This window comes from Oncorhynchus keta, chromosome 34 (assembly GCF_023373465.1).
Source record: "Oncorhynchus keta strain PuntledgeMale-10-30-2019 chromosome 34, Oket_V2, whole genome shotgun sequence".
Lineage (NCBI taxonomy): Eukaryota > Metazoa > Chordata > Actinopteri > Salmoniformes > Salmonidae > Oncorhynchus > Oncorhynchus keta.
In genome coordinates, this window is record NC_068454.1 from 40,232,576 (window position 1) to 40,249,377 (window position 16,802).

The 16,802-nt window shown below is 40.4% G+C and overlaps 1 protein-coding gene across 1 annotated transcript; it reads right to left on the reverse strand.

Annotated features, from left to right (window-relative positions):
* LOC118367130 (polypeptide N-acetylgalactosaminyltransferase 5-like) lies at positions 1-11,289 on the reverse strand. Its single transcript, XM_035750206.2, has 10 exons — positions 9,619-11,289; positions 9,314-9,480; positions 8,860-8,979; positions 8,562-8,697; positions 7,116-7,235; positions 4,343-4,460; positions 3,760-4,089; positions 3,141-3,221; positions 1,476-1,628; positions 1-1,116 (listed from the first exon to the last, which is right to left on the reverse strand). The coding sequence occupies exons 1-10, from the start codon at positions 10,761-10,763 to the stop codon at positions 976-978; spliced, it is 2,511 nt and encodes an 836-aa protein (XP_035606099.1). The 5' UTR covers positions 10,764-11,289; the 3' UTR covers positions 1-975.
* Between the last annotated feature and the right edge of the window lie 5,513 nt (positions 11,290-16,802).

Genomic DNA, 16,802 nt, shown 5'->3' on the forward strand with positions numbered 1-16,802 from the left:
TTAAATGATAATTTTTAATATCTATTCAGAAAAAGGAGAAAGAATATAATTTTATCAACAACAGTCCCCTCTAGTGTTAGAGAAATATACATACAGTATGTACTAAACCTATAACCATATAGTAATAAAGAAGCAGCTCTTATTATCCTAAGTGAGACATAAGGTGTAGGGTGAAGTGGCCCGTAGACACCGATCTTGGGTCAGTTTTGCATTTCCCCCCACTAATCGTTGAGGTTAGGATTGGGGGAAGGGAAGTTGAACCTAGATTGGTACCTTAGGGGAAACGTCAACCCGGAGCGGAGTCATAACCTCACATAATACAATGCAATTCTTTTTAATCTCATAAAAATACAAATAAATGTCTTTAGCAAAGCTATCTGTGATATGTAATGTCTACACAGGCTCATGCACACTGCATGAATTTCAATTTGTACATAAAAATGGTATTTCAAACAGTGAAAATGGTACATGGACAGAAAATATGTATTTACATGAATCATGGAAAAGTGGCATAATATATCCAGCCATTTGGCACTGAAACAGTAAGAAATATGGTCAATTGTGTCGTCAAACCGAGAGCTACAATATAGAGAACATCTGTAGAAAAATAGTCGATATGCAACGGCTCTTTAGAGAACATTTGTTTTTGCAAAGCTGATGAACATACAGTGTAAAACCAAAGAGCTCAATAAAAAGTGCAACTCCAGTAAACAATGCATCCAAAAACACTGATTACATTGTCTAATAGCTGCCCTTTCAAATCATTTCCGGGGCCTCATAAGTCATGCAAAATTCAAAAGTTGATCATGATTAAAAAAATAAAAAAAAAAAACATTGCACATCCCAACACCACCCTCAAACCAACACCATGCGTATTCCTATTGCAACAGACCACATCCAAAACACACACAGCACAGTCAAGTACTGGAGTGTCGATCACTAATGCATGAACAGTGCTGTAGCCCTGTACTCCCGTCATTCAGCGTGGTAGTGTGTGAACTGCCACTTCTGGTAGGGACTGGTAGGCTTACACCTCATCAGCTGCATGCGGTCACCCAGAGCCCCAGCCTCAAGACACAAACGCTGGGAAGCAAGCTCCGTAACGAGGTGCTCCACCTGAACAAAGACGACACAGGGAAATAGTACAGTAAGCACCACTTTCAATCAGCAAAGGAGCACTGCTGCTACCTCGCTCTCCAACCAAGGTGTTGTGAATTGAGGTGCAAACCCTGACGGGGCTAAGGACCAAAAATGCGATGGTTTTAACAATAAAGAAGCAATTTAAAATAAACATCCACTATCCTCCAAGAGGAATTGAATTTCCTCTTCACTCCAACCTTCAAGCACACTGTACATCTTCTGTATGCTAGTTGCTGACAGTAGCTTGGCATAAGAATAACAAATATTCGTCACAAAAATCGATATCCAGAGAACTCTAGTAGAGGAGGTAAAGGCCCACTGTAAAGCGAACCTACCAGAGCAGAGTTGGAGGCCTTGTGGAGCCAGCGTAGCTGTGGCTTGGTGTTGTCGCACGGCTGGATAGCCAGGCTGCTACCTTTGTCCTGAGCAGTGAGACAGACATCTTTCTGGCGAACGTGCCTCATCCAGGTGTAATTGAAGTGCTGATTCTGAGGTTTAGGGACAGAGGGGATAGTTAAGATGTGTCCCAAATGGCACCATTACCTATATAGTGCACTGCTTTTGACCGAGACCCATAGGGTAGTGCAATATCTAGGGAATATGGTGCAATTTGTGATGCCAGACATACAGTATCAGTCAAAAGCTTGAAGACACCTACTCATTCAAGGGTTTTTTTTTATTTTTATTTTCTTTACATTGTTGAATAGCGAAGACATCAAAACTATGAAACATGAGGAATCATGTAGTAACCGAAAATGTTAAACAAATCCAAATATATTTTATATTTCAGATTCTGCAAAGTAGTCACCCTTTGCCTTGACAGCTTTGCACACTCTTGGCATTCGCTCAACCAGCTTCATGAGGAATGTTTTTCCAACAGTCTTGAAGAAGATCCCACATATGCTGAGCACTTGCTGGCTGCTTTTCCTTCACTGCGGTCCAACTCATCCCAAACCATCTCAATTGGGTTGAGGTTGGGTGATTGTGGAGGCCAGGTCATCTGATGCAGCACTCCATCACTCTCCTTCTTGGTCAAATAGCCCTTACACAGCCTACAGTTCACCTACTCTGGATCTCACAAAGACACAGCGGTTAGAAGAAAACATCTCAAATTTGGACTCATCAGACCAAAGGACAGATTTCTACTGGTCTAATGTCCATTGTTTGTGTATCTTGGCCAAAGCAAGTCTCTTCTTCTTATTGGTGTCCTTTAGTAGTGGTTTCTTTGCAGCAATTCGACCATGAAGGCCTGATTCTTCTCTGAACAATTGATGTTGAGATGTGTCTGTTAGTTGAACTCTGAAGCATTTATTTTGGCTACAGTTTCTGAACCTGGTAACTAATGAACTTATCTTCTGCAGCAGAGGTAACTCTGGGTCTTTCCTGTGGCGGTCCTCATGAGAGCCAGTTTCATCACAACGCTTGATGGTGTTTGTGATTGCACTTGAAGAAACGTTAACATTTTTTGAAATTTCCCCAGTTTGACTGACCTTCATGTCTTGAAGTAATGATGGACTGTCGTTTCTCTTTTCTTATTTGAGCTGTTCTTGCCACAATATGGAATTGGTATATCTTCTGTATACCACAACTACCTTGTCACAACACAACTGATTGGCTCAAACACATCCCGTTAATTGAAATGCAGTCCAGGTGACTACCTCATGAAGCTGGTTGAGGGAATGCCAAGAGTGTGCAAGGCAAATGGTGGCTACTTTGAATGCAAAATATATTTTGTATTTGTTTAACACTTTTTTGGATACTATATGATTCCATATGTGTTCACTATTATTCTACAATGTAGAAAACAGTACAAATAAAGAAAAACCCTTGAATGAGTAGGTGTGTCCAAACTTTTAACTGGCACTGTATAATTAGGCTTCATGATAACAATGGGGTTTTCAATGCCGCTTGGGTGTGTGTTGAACTCAACAGGGATTCCATAGTGGGTTATAGTCATAAGACAGCCGTTCATTTCAAATGGGGAATTTAGGAGTATTTACCAGCTTGCTGAGATTACATATCTCAAAGGCAAGGGAGCCTTTCTGCAGAGCGAGGCATTTTCTTACTCCACGATTGAAAACCTAGCAAAGGAGGATCACAGGTATAACATTTCATGTCAATGCGTTGAGCAGTCATAACAGTAGTTTACGTAGGCATCGTCACTGCACTATTGACAGTAGAAAAGCTTATCATTTCTTTCCATTCTGAGCCTTCAACAGATCCTGACAGACAACTGTCACAATCCAGTCACTTTTTGTTCAGATAAGAGGACAATTGGAATCTCTGTGTTGCAGAGGCATTGAGAGCAGACAAGTAAACACCCCCCTCACATAAAAAAAGTACAATTGTCTGTCAGCATCGAGATGCGGGATAAGTTAACGGAAAAATAAACTAAGAGTAACAATTGTTTGCCAGAAAAAGAGCACCAAATGCAATATATTCTAAGATAAACAGCCTAAAAGCAAAAACTGGATTCCTACTAATTCAGTAGAGACAATGATTTTAAGAATTTCAAATAAAGTTATAAACCACAGGAATAAACTGCATAAAGGTTTTGAGCATCTGGAAAAGTGCTACAAATATAAAATCTATTATTTTTATAATAAAAAGTACACCTACTAGCCCCTCAGCTTTGACCAATGGAGCAACCATGTCTGGGTACACATTATCCAGGTACCATTTGAAGCTCTTGCACTTGAGCTTCTTCCGGAGCTCGATCTGGTCTGTGAGGTTGCCAATGTCGATGACACTCCTATCCAGCAGATGGTAGTATCCATGGCCGTAGAACAGGTCCTTGTACTCATCCAGCCACACCTCTGCCACCCTGGCCAGGTTACGCTCGACCGTCTTCTGCCTGTCCTTGGGGAACTTGTATGGGTTGGCGCCTCGGAAAATGTGGCCCACTCTGGAACATGGGATGATCTCGATCTCACCTCCACACATCCAAATCTGCAAAAACAACACAAGTAGGATGTGATCAGAACATTTGATCGAAGTCACACGCGGCACCCTATTGCTCATCGGGCTCTGGTCAAAAGTAGTGCACTACATAGGGTATAGGGTGCCATTTAAGAGGCGGCCTTGATCATGAGCGTAGTTAAGTGTGTATTCCTGGAACAGGTTGAAGAATAACAAAACCTGCAAATAGTTCAATCTCAAAAAAAAAACCACAAAAAAACCCCAGAAGAAATGAGTCACTGACCTTAAAAGAGATCTCCATGTTCTCTCCACCCCATACATCCAAGCCAGGATCATAAGAGCCCAGTTCATAGAAGTACTTCTTATCGATGGAGAAAAGTCCTCCTGCCATGATGGGACACCTGAGAAACAAAGTACACAGTCATACACAAGGGAGGGACTAACCTGAACTTATGCAATAAGTACCATTTGTTTTGCTGCGAAACGTTTTCTGTTGAGATTTCCTGGAGATTGAATTACTCAGTTTCTCTCAAAACACAACATTCCTCCTTGGTCTTATTAACTTAAGAGTAATTCAGAGGAGTCAAAACTTGGCCCTGTTGGAATACTTCCATCCTGCATCCTTCCTTCCTCCTTTCCTTGAAGTAGTCGCTGACCTCAACTGATTGATGAAAGTAATTAGGTTGGCGTAAACTAGCATTGACCTATCCAATCGTGTATAGATCGATGATTAACTGGAGGAAACAAGGAATGAAGGATGAATTTCCAAAGTATTAGAAGAGGGCCTCAATACTTATGTACTTCAACTAATCCGCAACTGTTACTACAAAACAAATTCTCCAGTGTTAAATCAACACTAGCTAGGTTTCATGCAAATATTCCCAAAAATCTCATATGCTCATTTTCCCACCACAGATGCGTTTCCATCAAATTGACTTGCAGATAAAGGCTGTGCGTGATGGCGTAGTGCACGTAAAAAAATACCTCTTGCGGTTAAAATTCCCATGTACCAAATTAAAAATATATATATGGTTGGCTAGAGAGCACATATGAGAGAGATTATTATGGGCAAAAGAGACAGATTCAATTTATTAGTCAAATGGCAGCCAAGCATCGATCATCATGTCACCACAATTAACACCCTCAATATTTACTGGAAAGGAGCATCAAGCTCATCACCTTGCACTGTGAAGTTAATCTGTAGTTAAATAAATTGCATGCTTTCCCAATGAGTCATAGTGGGAGGACCACACAACATTGTCATCACATGACTCCATGTTTACTTCAATATTATGGTTATTATAACAATATTTGCACATAAAAGCGTTTCCACCAACAACATTCATTTTACAAATACATAGAGAGCCCACCTTGTCTAGCGTATTTAGTTTTTTCCAACATTTGGAAAATTTACCCAAAAATGTTGTTTCCATCAGGCCTGGCATGACATTTGTTTATCCATCATGCACTTTACACACATAAACAGTTTGGATGGAAACCTGGTTAGTGACAATGTTAAGTTTGCAGAGTTTCAAAGAAAAAGCCATAACTCAGACTGGCCAATAAAAATAAAAGATTAAGATGGGCAAAAGAACACAGACATTGGAACTCTGCCAAGAAGGCCAGCATCCCGGAGTCGCCTCTTCACTGTTGACGTTGAGACGGATGTTTGCGGGTACCATTTAATGAAGCTGCCAGTTAAGGACTTGTGAGGCGTCTGTTTCTCAAACGAGTCACGCTAATGTACATGTCCTCTTGCTCAGTTGTGCACCAGGGCCTCCCACTTCTCTTTCTATTCTGATTAGAGCCAGATTGCCCTGTTCTGTGAAGGGAGTAGTACACAGCGTTGTACGAGATCCTCAGTTTCTTGGCAATTTCTCGCATGGAATAGCCTTCATTTCTCAGAACAAGAATAGACTGACGGGTTTCAGAAGAAAGGTCTTTGTTTCTGACCATTTTGAGCCTGTAATCGAACTCACAAATGCTGATGCTTCAGATACTCAACTACTCTAAAGGCAGACAGTTTTATTGCTTCTTTAAATCAGCACAACAGTTTTGAGCTGTGCTAACATAATAGCAAAATGTTTTTCTAATGATCAATTAGCCGTTTAAAATGATAAACTTGGATTAGCTAACACAACATGCCATTGGAACACAGGAGTGATGGTTGCTGATAATGGGTCTCTGTATGCCTATGTAGATATTCCATAATTTAAAAAAAATTAAAAAGCCATTTCCAGCTACAATATTAATTTACAACATTAACAATGTTTACACTATATTTCGGATCAATTTGATGTTATTTTAAATGGAAAAAAAGGGCTTTTATTTCAAAAACAAGTACATTTCTAAGTGACCGCAAACTTTTGAACGGTAGTGTATATTCCGGACTATGACATCGCTCGTTCTGATATTTTTTTATTTTTTGATTGTTGTGCGTATTCTTGTGTACCTATTAGGCACAAGAGTGAAAGCCCTGTCTAGTTTAGTTAAAGTGAGAGTAACTTGGTGAGTTAGAAGGGAAGTGGAGGGGCTGAAAGATAAAGGGAGGAAGAGGGAGCTAGAAACTTATCTGTGTATGTGACCAATAAATGTAGATTTTTTTAATTAGCCAATTTTCAATCCTGTGGACTTCACCAAGTGAGTTCCTACCGTTCCTCCTATGTTATCACGCAACTGTTTATGACAATACATGACATATATCATAACCCACTGGGCGTAGACGTCAATTCAACTTCAATTCCATGTTGGTTCAACGTAGTTTCATTGAAATGACGTGGAAACAACATTGATTCAACCAGTGTGTGCCCAGTGAAAATTACTTACTTTGAAAGCCAAGTTTTACCCTAACAGTGGTGTTAGGAACCTCCTGCTTTACAGGCCAGCAAATCCCATTACGCTGGCTTGCAGAGTGATGTGTAATTCTCACTCTTAGAGTTAATTTAACACCCTGAATCAACACTAGAAATGTTACACTGAAGGAAAAATAAACACTAGCCAATTTGCTGTGTTTGTAAACATACAGTAATGAGGGGCGTAATGAAATCCAGAACTACCTGATGGGATCTGAAGCCTTCATGTGATTCTTCTTAATGACGTCCTCTGATAACCTGCGCCACCAAAACACCAAGGGCCATTTGAATACCCCTCTTTGGAAGTTGTCAACCAACGCATAGCTGTAAACAGAATATCATTAAACAAATATTACATTCCTGGATTAACAATGCGTGAGGTAATGAAATGTGCGAAACTCAAGATAGCGCAGACGAATCACATATAATCAACAACATCCAGTAAACAGGATGTTGCATCAAACCTGACTGCATAAAAACAAGTTGATACAATTCTGGTCGTCGGAGTTACTTTTCACAGCAATGTATACAGGTAAGTCCAACATGAACCCTAGAAGTCAGAAGGCCGTTGACTCAAATATTCAGAAAATGTATCAGATGGATAGCTGTGAATGTAATATTTCTAATGATGGTAGGATTTGTAGGTAACACATAAAGCTTCCATTGCCGCAATGTTATCAGACATTTTGCAACTCTAGGGACATAGTCAGATAAGTAAGCAGTGTCCGAGCCAGAACGGCCCAGTCTAGGTAAATAAAGAGACATTGTGCCCCCAGAAGATACTGACAGACCAAATTTGGGGGGGGGTCTAACTCCTTGACAATAAGGTTGAATAATAACTCTGAAATTAGAGCTGGGGCGATAAACCAAAATGTAACACCGACCGAAATAATCACTTCTTGAGAAAATGTTACTGATAAGTCCGATAAAGTAGCCTACACTAGAGAAATGTGAAGTTTGAAATGAAATAAGTACGCTAATATGGGCGATTGCTAACAGGACAATTGAACAGGACAACAGCTTTTAAAGTAGTAGTAGTTTAGTAGTAGTAGTAGTAGTGCAAATTTATACAAAATAATAACAGGTATACCTTATCTACATACAGTACCGGTCAAATGTTTTAGAACACCTATACATTAAAGGGTTTTTCTTTATTTTCTACAATGTCGAATAATAGTGAAGAAATCAAAAGTTTGAAATAACACTTCTCAAGCCAAAGGGTGGCTATATATAAAATATATTTTGATTTGTTTAACACCTTCTGGGTTACTACATGATTCCATATGTGTTTTTTCATAGTTGACGTCTTCACTATTATTCTACAATTGAGAAAATAGTCCAAATGAAATAAAAACCCTTGAATGAGTAGGTGTTCTTTTGACCGGTAGTGTAAGTATTCAGACCCGTTTCTAAGAGACTCAAAAATGAGCTCAGGTGCATCTAGTTTCCATTGATCATCCCCGAGATGTTTCTACAACTTGATTGAAGTCCACCTGTGGTAAATTCAATTGATTGGACATGATTTGGAAAGGCACACACACACCTGTCTATATAAAGTCAAATGGGTCTGAATACTTTCCAAATGGACAGTATACAGGAAATGTACCATTTGAGACGCAAGCATTTAGTATTATGGTAATGATACATTACCTCATGTCCTTGTCACCGATGACGTCGATGACTGGGCAGGCCACTTTCCTCCTGTCTATGTACACTCTCTCCAGCAGAGGTTCCAACCAGCCCACGTTGCATTCAATATGCGAGTCAAGAAAAGTCAAAACATCACCTGAAGGGAAATGCAAACAAACCACTGAAGACAAACAAACCCTTTGACTGCCTCATGTACGGGAGGACAAGACTGAGATTTCTTTGCATTGAATATTTTGTTTAAACAGCATACAATGTAAGCGAGAGCGGTCATACGATATAGCAGGATGTGGTTGGTTACCTTTGGCAATGGCGGCTCCTGCCAGCCGAGCTCGGATCAGGCCCTGCCTCTCCCTCAGACGGACGATCCGCACTTTGGGAAACTGGGACATGTACACATCCAGGTGGTTCTTGAGATATTCTGAAAGAGTAGATGTGTTTAGGGCCCCCGAGTTCATTCCGACTATGTGACCTGCCCAAGAAAAACTCCAGGCCCTATTTATAAAGCTATCGTTGCTGTCTGAAGATCTCCAAATCTGTAACTTTAAAGTATATTGCAAAAAAATGCCATATTCTACAATTAAGAATATACATTTACAAAACTTCAGTAGCTAGGTTGAACACATTTTCTTGGCCCTAGAGTCATGAAATTGTCTTCAGTTGGGCACAGAATTTCCCTGGACACAACAGACGGCAGGGTAAAACTCTGAACCTATCCTCTACTGTTTACCAGGAAAGCTCCTCCTCCCTCTTACCTTTGGAACTAAAGTCATCTACCAGGATGATCTCTTTGAGAAGGTGTGGTGGAGAGCGATTGAGGACACTGTGGACGGACCGGAGCAAAGTGGACCATACCTCATCCACAAAGCAGAAGATCACACTGGTGGTGGGCAAGTCATCATGGACCACACTCTCAGAACACCTGGAGAACAACACAGTAACAAGAGAGGTTACCTAATGCTAACTGTACTATATCACTATATGGGTGTCTGTATGAGGGAATACAAGTGTGGGAATACGTGAGTATGCATGATGTGGTCAAGGCCAGAGTGTGACTCACGTATGCGGTCTGGTGTCTGGGATGGCTCGGTCCACAGGGATCTGGTCACTCAGGTACACGTTGAAATGGCCTTCATTCCACCGGTTCCTCACCTCCTGCTCTTTGTCACTGGGCACCATGGCTGCTTTCCCAAACTGCCCAATTGCGTCGGCATCTCTGGGGGCTTCGGTCATGTCTAATGCCAGCACTTTGTGAACGCCTGTGTTTCCAATGTCTGTGGAGTTTGTGGGAACTCCTGGTTGACGTTTAAACTTTGCTCTAGGAAGTACGGTCTCCTTTAAGGCATACGGCTTACCTTTATCCACGGCATTGATCCGTTTGTCCTTAATATTGACGACCACCTCCTTTCCTTTCAGTACATCCTTTTTGACAGATTTAACTGTGCGGTCCACGGCAACTTTGTATTTTATAAAGCTTTCTTGTATGCCAGGCTCCAGTGGATCTCGGACTCTCGCATTCTTCTTTTGGTCCATTTTTGCTTTGGCTTTTTGCATTAGGCCTATATTTTCCTCTGCTTTCTCTGTCTTTTTTGAGGTCAATGTTTCCACATGTTTTCCTTCTTGAACACCAGGTGGCACTTTGGTGAAGTTCGAAAGCACTGCCACTCTCTCATCCTCGGACTTCACCACATTTAGCATCAAGTCCACTGCCTTTTTTGACAGGTCTTTGACAGGCAAATTATCTTTGACGGGCGTTTTCGTATTTAAAGGCACACTCAACTGTCCTGTGACATGATTCACTGTTTCGATTTGGTTAGGCTTAAAAATGACATAATTTCCTTGTTCTGACTTTGGTTGGGCATTCCCCCCTGGTTGCTCATGTGAATTGACTTTGTCCTTCAACTGCGGGTCCTTTTTGGCAGCAGGTCCTCGCTTTCTGCCCACTTCAATGACTTTCTTTTCATTCTGGAGTGGACCTTTATTACCTGCCTCGTCCAGGTCTAAGTCTAACTGTGTACGCTCCGTGGCCTGCGGTGTGACAGTCAGCCTTTCCTTCGCTACGCTTTCTTTCAGAAGTTGGCTGTTAACATCATTCATTGACATGCGAAGTGCGACCATATCAAACAGTAGCCAAATGACAGATGCAATGAAAACAAATGCAAGTGCCCTCCCACTACCCCTAAAGTATTTCCTTACAGCCTTCATTTTCAGTACGTCTGGAAATACTAGGTCACAGTATCTTATTAATGCATGCACGAGTCATTATTCTCCCCCTCCCCGTTCAACTTCTCTTTACTTTGGGGTAGTTTTAGTAGGCTATTGCCTGCGTGGCATTCCACGCGGTTTTGGCCAAACAACAGTTTGTTGAACTATTGTGATTTTTTTAGCGAAACGCAACAATGTATCAATAAAACTTACCTCCGCGTTGCCCATTTACTTCCCTGATCGGTACAATGTGTATCATGCGCTGCCCACGAATATGGAAGTACACAGGCAATTATCTTGCAATGTGTTGTTCACTTACTTGCCTTCACCTAATGTCTTTGAATGAGAAAGGAAAATATCATATTCCCTTGAGGAGAATGCAAAACCACAGACTTCCATTTGAGTTCTTTGACACATTTGCGCCCTGTTCTGTCGTGGAGGTAGCGCCCGTCAACGACATATTTCAACGTTGAGAGCACACACAGTGACTGGATAGACAGCTTCATTTTATGTAAACCGTTTTAGGGTACGTCGAAGGTGGCGTGAAAGTGGCGTGGCCTGTCTAACGTAAACAAAATAAAGCATGATGCGTCGCACAGTGTAGGCCTGAACAAAAACTGATTTTTCTTTCTTTTTTTCTTTCCCCCGACAGTTTTTTGGGGTCAGTAATGGACCTTTGCACATCCGTTTTTTAAACTTTGAAATTATAGCAAAGTGTGACGTGTCAATATGGTGATAATAGGGTAAATCAAACATAACCGGTGTAACCAGTACAGGTGTGTCGCTTACTTTGGTGTCTGCAATGCGTACATTCACAATTGAAGTAAAACGTTCAACTGAGTGTTTGTCACTCAGTGACTCACACACACACACACACACACACACACACACACACACACACACACACACACACACACACACACGAGCGTCATAAAAGCTGTATTGCAATAGCCATTAGCCAGTGATTAAGAGAGGACACAACAGGTTTTCACTTCATCAGCAGTCATCTCTTGGGAGCCCTGTTGGCTCCATCCAGACCATTTAAGTGCCCCCCAACACTTAGAGAGAGCGAGAGTGGGAGGCAGGCAGGCGGGGTGGATGTTGTGTTGTCTCTCCTGGTGGCTGCCCTTAGCCACAGTACATGGGCTTTCATTAGTGGCTTGGCTAAATGATTGGCCTCAGGAAAGCCCTGAAGCCTCACAATGCATGTGTCAGTTTATATATCCTATTCATTGGACAAGTTATTCATGTATTCAATATCATTTATCTATTGTGGCACCCACAAACATGCAGCGCTTATTGAATGAATAGATCACTTTTTGGTTTAAGGTGAATAAATCTACATCATATGTTGTGTTATAGGGATAGGTACTGAATTCTCAATATGCTGTATATTGTCCTTGTTTACCGGTAGCCATTTTCTTTTGAAATTGAGAGGGATTATGAAAAAAACATGACTGACAATTGAAGCTCTTATTAATTTGACACGGGCATGTGTAAAATGGACAACATGTAGTTGTAGGATATCTTTAGGACATGCTAATCAGACCTTGGAATTAAAATGACAACATTCGGTCTCTGTCATTTACATAAGAGGTCATGTTTTGCTAATATGTCTCTCTTTGGAACCGACAGCCAGCAAGAATGGTGGTTAAGTCTGACCCACTGACATTTTCAGCTCCAAATTATGCACAATGTGTGAATTAAATTAATTACGGAATTCATTAAGAAATATGGCTGGCGGAAATGAGTGTAATATTTAGTTATGTGATGTAATTTTCTTTAATTCTTAAAGCTAATTTGTTTCATAACATTTCCTGCGGTAGTTTCTCCCAGTGTTAACTATGATGTATGTAATTTGTTAGCCATTTAATTAATTACGATTAGATTTGCTGAATGTACAGCTTGTTTTGACAGATGGTACCCATCAGGGAGACCTTTGCACAATTAATTTGAAATCAATTACTTCCCTTTTTTCTTTTTGTAACATATTTTCCATTTGTGTGAAAAATATCCATGGCACATGCATCAACTGGGTTTTTACTTCAGCTTAATTTAATGGTCTATTATCTATCAATTCCCCTAACAATGTACAAGTCAGATAAATGAGCCAGACTCAATTAAAGTTTTCAGTTCACTCAATGGCTGTAAACTCAATATATTGTAAATCTCCTGCATACTATGTTTACACATACAGAGGTTGTCTAGCTTTAATCAGCAATTAAGCATTTCATATAATATAGCAATATAGTCCTGCTACTCAATTGTCATGGAGCATCCCTAGATCTCTAGTCCATCAAATCTCTGTAAGGGACACTATTTCTGCGTCTCAAATGGCACCCTATTCCCTTTACAGCACACTAGTTTTGACCAGGGCACATAGGGCTCTGGTCAAAAGTAGTGCACTATATAGGTAATAGGGTGCCGTTTGAGACACACCCTGTGTCATAGACCCTCTCATCTATGAACATCTCAATCAGCAAAGGTACCATAATGATGAAACTAGGCCTTCAACCAGGTAGAATAGTGTCTGCCATATCATTCACAAGACAAGGGTCAACTACATATGATATATTGTTTGCTCCCCAGGGAATATTTAATTCCCACTTAATTTGTCTCATTAATTTGCTATTCAGTATCATTGTATTTGTTTCCCTCAAAACAGTATCATTGGTTTGAATGGTATTTCAAACCAATATGTTTTCTGGTACTCCATCTCACAGATTCTTGATATTAACCAATGTCTTGCCTGCATCTAGTATTTGTTACCTTATTGAATTCTAATGGTTCTATTATGAGAGGTTTACTATAGTATAGTATAGTATAGTATAGTATAGTATAGTATAGTGCTCACAGTGCTGTAGTGTAGAGTACCTAGGAATGTATTTGCTTGTTCTGAAGTTCCATTTCCTTTCACACCACAAGATGGAGCTTTTGTTCTCTTCATGTTCTTTCCTTTGGTCTAGTAGTCCAAAATCAAACCCCTACCATTCATTGGAAATTTCCTAAGATTGAAGGAGAATAAGTTCCGAACATGATTTGATACATTTAAAGCATAATCTCATTGTTACCCACAGAAATACTCAAACAATTTTTTTCTTCTTCAAATAGATCTGTCTCATTCTCTCATCTCAGTCATTTCTCTTGATGTGAATAGTTTGACTCATTTCATCATCTGGAATAGAATAGTCCAAAAATATTCGTTATCATTATGCTGGAATTAAGATGTAGATAAAGAAAGATCAGATAGGATATGCTGTCAGGGGTGAAACAATGAAATGTATTCTTATTGATTCACTCTTTGTCTTCCGTCTCTTTCTCATTTCTTCTCAGCGTTTGTGGGGACAGAACAGCACAGGGAACATCGCTGCATTCTACCCAGGTAAAGTTGAGCAACTTGTCAGTCATATTTTTTTTTTTTTAAATATTCGTGTGGAATATTTGGTTGCCTTCTATCAAAGATTAGTTGTAACTATACAAGATAGGTCAATTATGATGATGAACTTTATTAACAGACACTATGGGGTTTGTCACATAACAATAGGCATTTACCACTCTTAGGGTCGGCTTCCCAACACCGATAAAGCCTAATCCTTCATTTTCAATGAAGATTCTCTACTGAGGTTGCTTTGTAGTCCATGACTATATTTACTCTGTGTCTCGGAAACCACACCATAGAGGTTGAAGGTCTTGTTGACTCTCTACCAGAACTTTATGAACACCATGCATGACCCATGGATGTGTATATGAGGATGAGAGGGTAACATAATTATTCTGCATTGGTGAACAAAACCTCACGCACATCATCCAGCAAGAAGGAAGCAAGGAGCACAAACACCATGGTCAAATCCATATCCTTTCACCAGTTGATATGAAGGTGATACAGATTTGGCTCCCACTGGACGTGAGTTAATGTGTGACATAAAAAAATAACTACATCATTTGTCTCAATCCAGTGGGCTGACTTGGCATGGGCAGCGAGTCCTAAATGTCAGGCTGTAATGAGTTCTGGCCAAAGGTACACAGTTAGGAGATGGAGCCCGCTGGCACCTGGGATGACACTGGCCAGGCAGCCACATACCCCTCAGCCATTTGGACTACACATGCATTCAAATAAAGTTTTAGTCCATTTCATTATGATTTCGGGGTCTGGCTTTGGTGAAGTTTATTTGAACATCTTGGTACATATGCAGAAACACATAGAGTGTTATGTCATGCGATATAAAACGCAGGTGAAAAGATATGATCTGCTTGATTATATGGACAGTGCACCTTCAATACTGCTATTAATGATGTGTATCGTATAAGGTTGTGTAGACTGGGTTTCCATCAGCGAGAGAGTTAATTGAAGGTACACATTGTGCGGGATTTACTTTTACGTAAATCCCGCACTGATGTCAATTAGAGATTGGTTCTTGTCCGTGATCACACAACAACGTTTTCAAAAAATGTCACAAAGTCACAGTACTTTAGAAATGAATGCGGGCCGATCTGGTTTTGAGGAACTTGACTCTTTCTGTTCCATTTCTACCAGACCTATTGGCAAACACGCTTCTTTATTATCTCACAATGGCAAAGAAGATGAGGGAACATTGTATCTAAATGAGCTTTTTCTATTTCCCGGTAAATGAAATCAATTCTATCCTTTATGTTACTTTTCATCTGCCTTTTGTCTCGCTGCGGAATCTTCTCTCTTTCTCCCTCGTTCATCTGTTTTGCCCTTTCCTTGATCTGATAGCATTAAACATATAATTAAGTCATAAAGGAGGGAACTGATGAGTGTAGCAGATGGTAATTGCGTCCTACATTTGAATGAAATGATATGCATTGCTACAATTTACAGCCTTCACCTCATATTTTATTCAGCAACCTTTTATCTCTTTTCCTGCAGAATTATTCTGCAATACATTTAGACATCTTATCAATAGCTGGAGTGATAGTGGGAGAAACATGGGCAAAAAAACTGAGCCTCCCACATTTTACACTGTTTAAAATGAATTTCCATAATAAAAGACTTATCAGCCGTGCTCTATCACAGTGGAGGGGCGGATAGTCTTATTTCTAGAAGTCTCCCTTTAGTTTGTGGACAAGCTGTCATTCTTCTCATGGTATTCAGAGGAAATGCCCAAAACTGAAAATAGTTTCGGGTTGACTTCAGGCAAGCCTTCTTTAACACGAGACACTGGAGGTGAAAGGGTTTCATTTCCATGGACCTAGACAGTCATAAAGGGGTTACACTCAGTATCGAGAACATTGGACTTATTCCAAAGGGTTGAATAATTAGACCCATAGCTCTTCTCGAGCACCAGGCAAATGCACCTTCTGTGCGGTCACGTCAACTAAACGTGTCATTTCCTGTGGTATAGTCTGTATCTCTGTTTACGGTATCTGGATCTGTCTTTAAGCTCATTCAGGCATTTAAGGTCATGATCACAAAGAATAGCCTAATGGAATTTCATAAGAATGTCAACTGAATCGTGTTTTTTACTCTATGAATTTCCTCTTCAACCTCTGAGTTTTACTAGTACTGTATGAATGACTTTGATACTTCTGATATTTGGGTTTAATGGCTTCTGTTTGTTTAGAAGGGAAGGGAAGGAATGCATTTCTGGGCCGTGAGCCATGGTTGTACTGAAAGTGGGGCTGGGGAACACCCAATAGTTGAGAAGGCTGCTTTAGTGGGGTTACAGTACGACATCACGCTTCTCCCTGTCTGGTCAGTGTAATAGACCTGGCAGTGGTTCTACTCTAGCAGTTCAGGATGTTAGTATTGAAATTATGAAATGGGAAAACCTGTTAGTGACAGGAATTATGGGGAGTAGCTGTCCCCCCTCTGTCCTCCTATTTTGGAGAAACCAAAACCTGTCCTGCCTTGTGCCTTTCCCACAACTGTACCCGTAGTCATCCCGTTGGTCCACGAATTAGTGCACAAATATGACTTGTGGTCCGATGCTTACATCTATGTAATCCATCTTTGACAAATGCCTGTGAAGGATGAAAATGTTCTTCTGAAAACTTTTTTTTTCTTGAAGCTCTGTG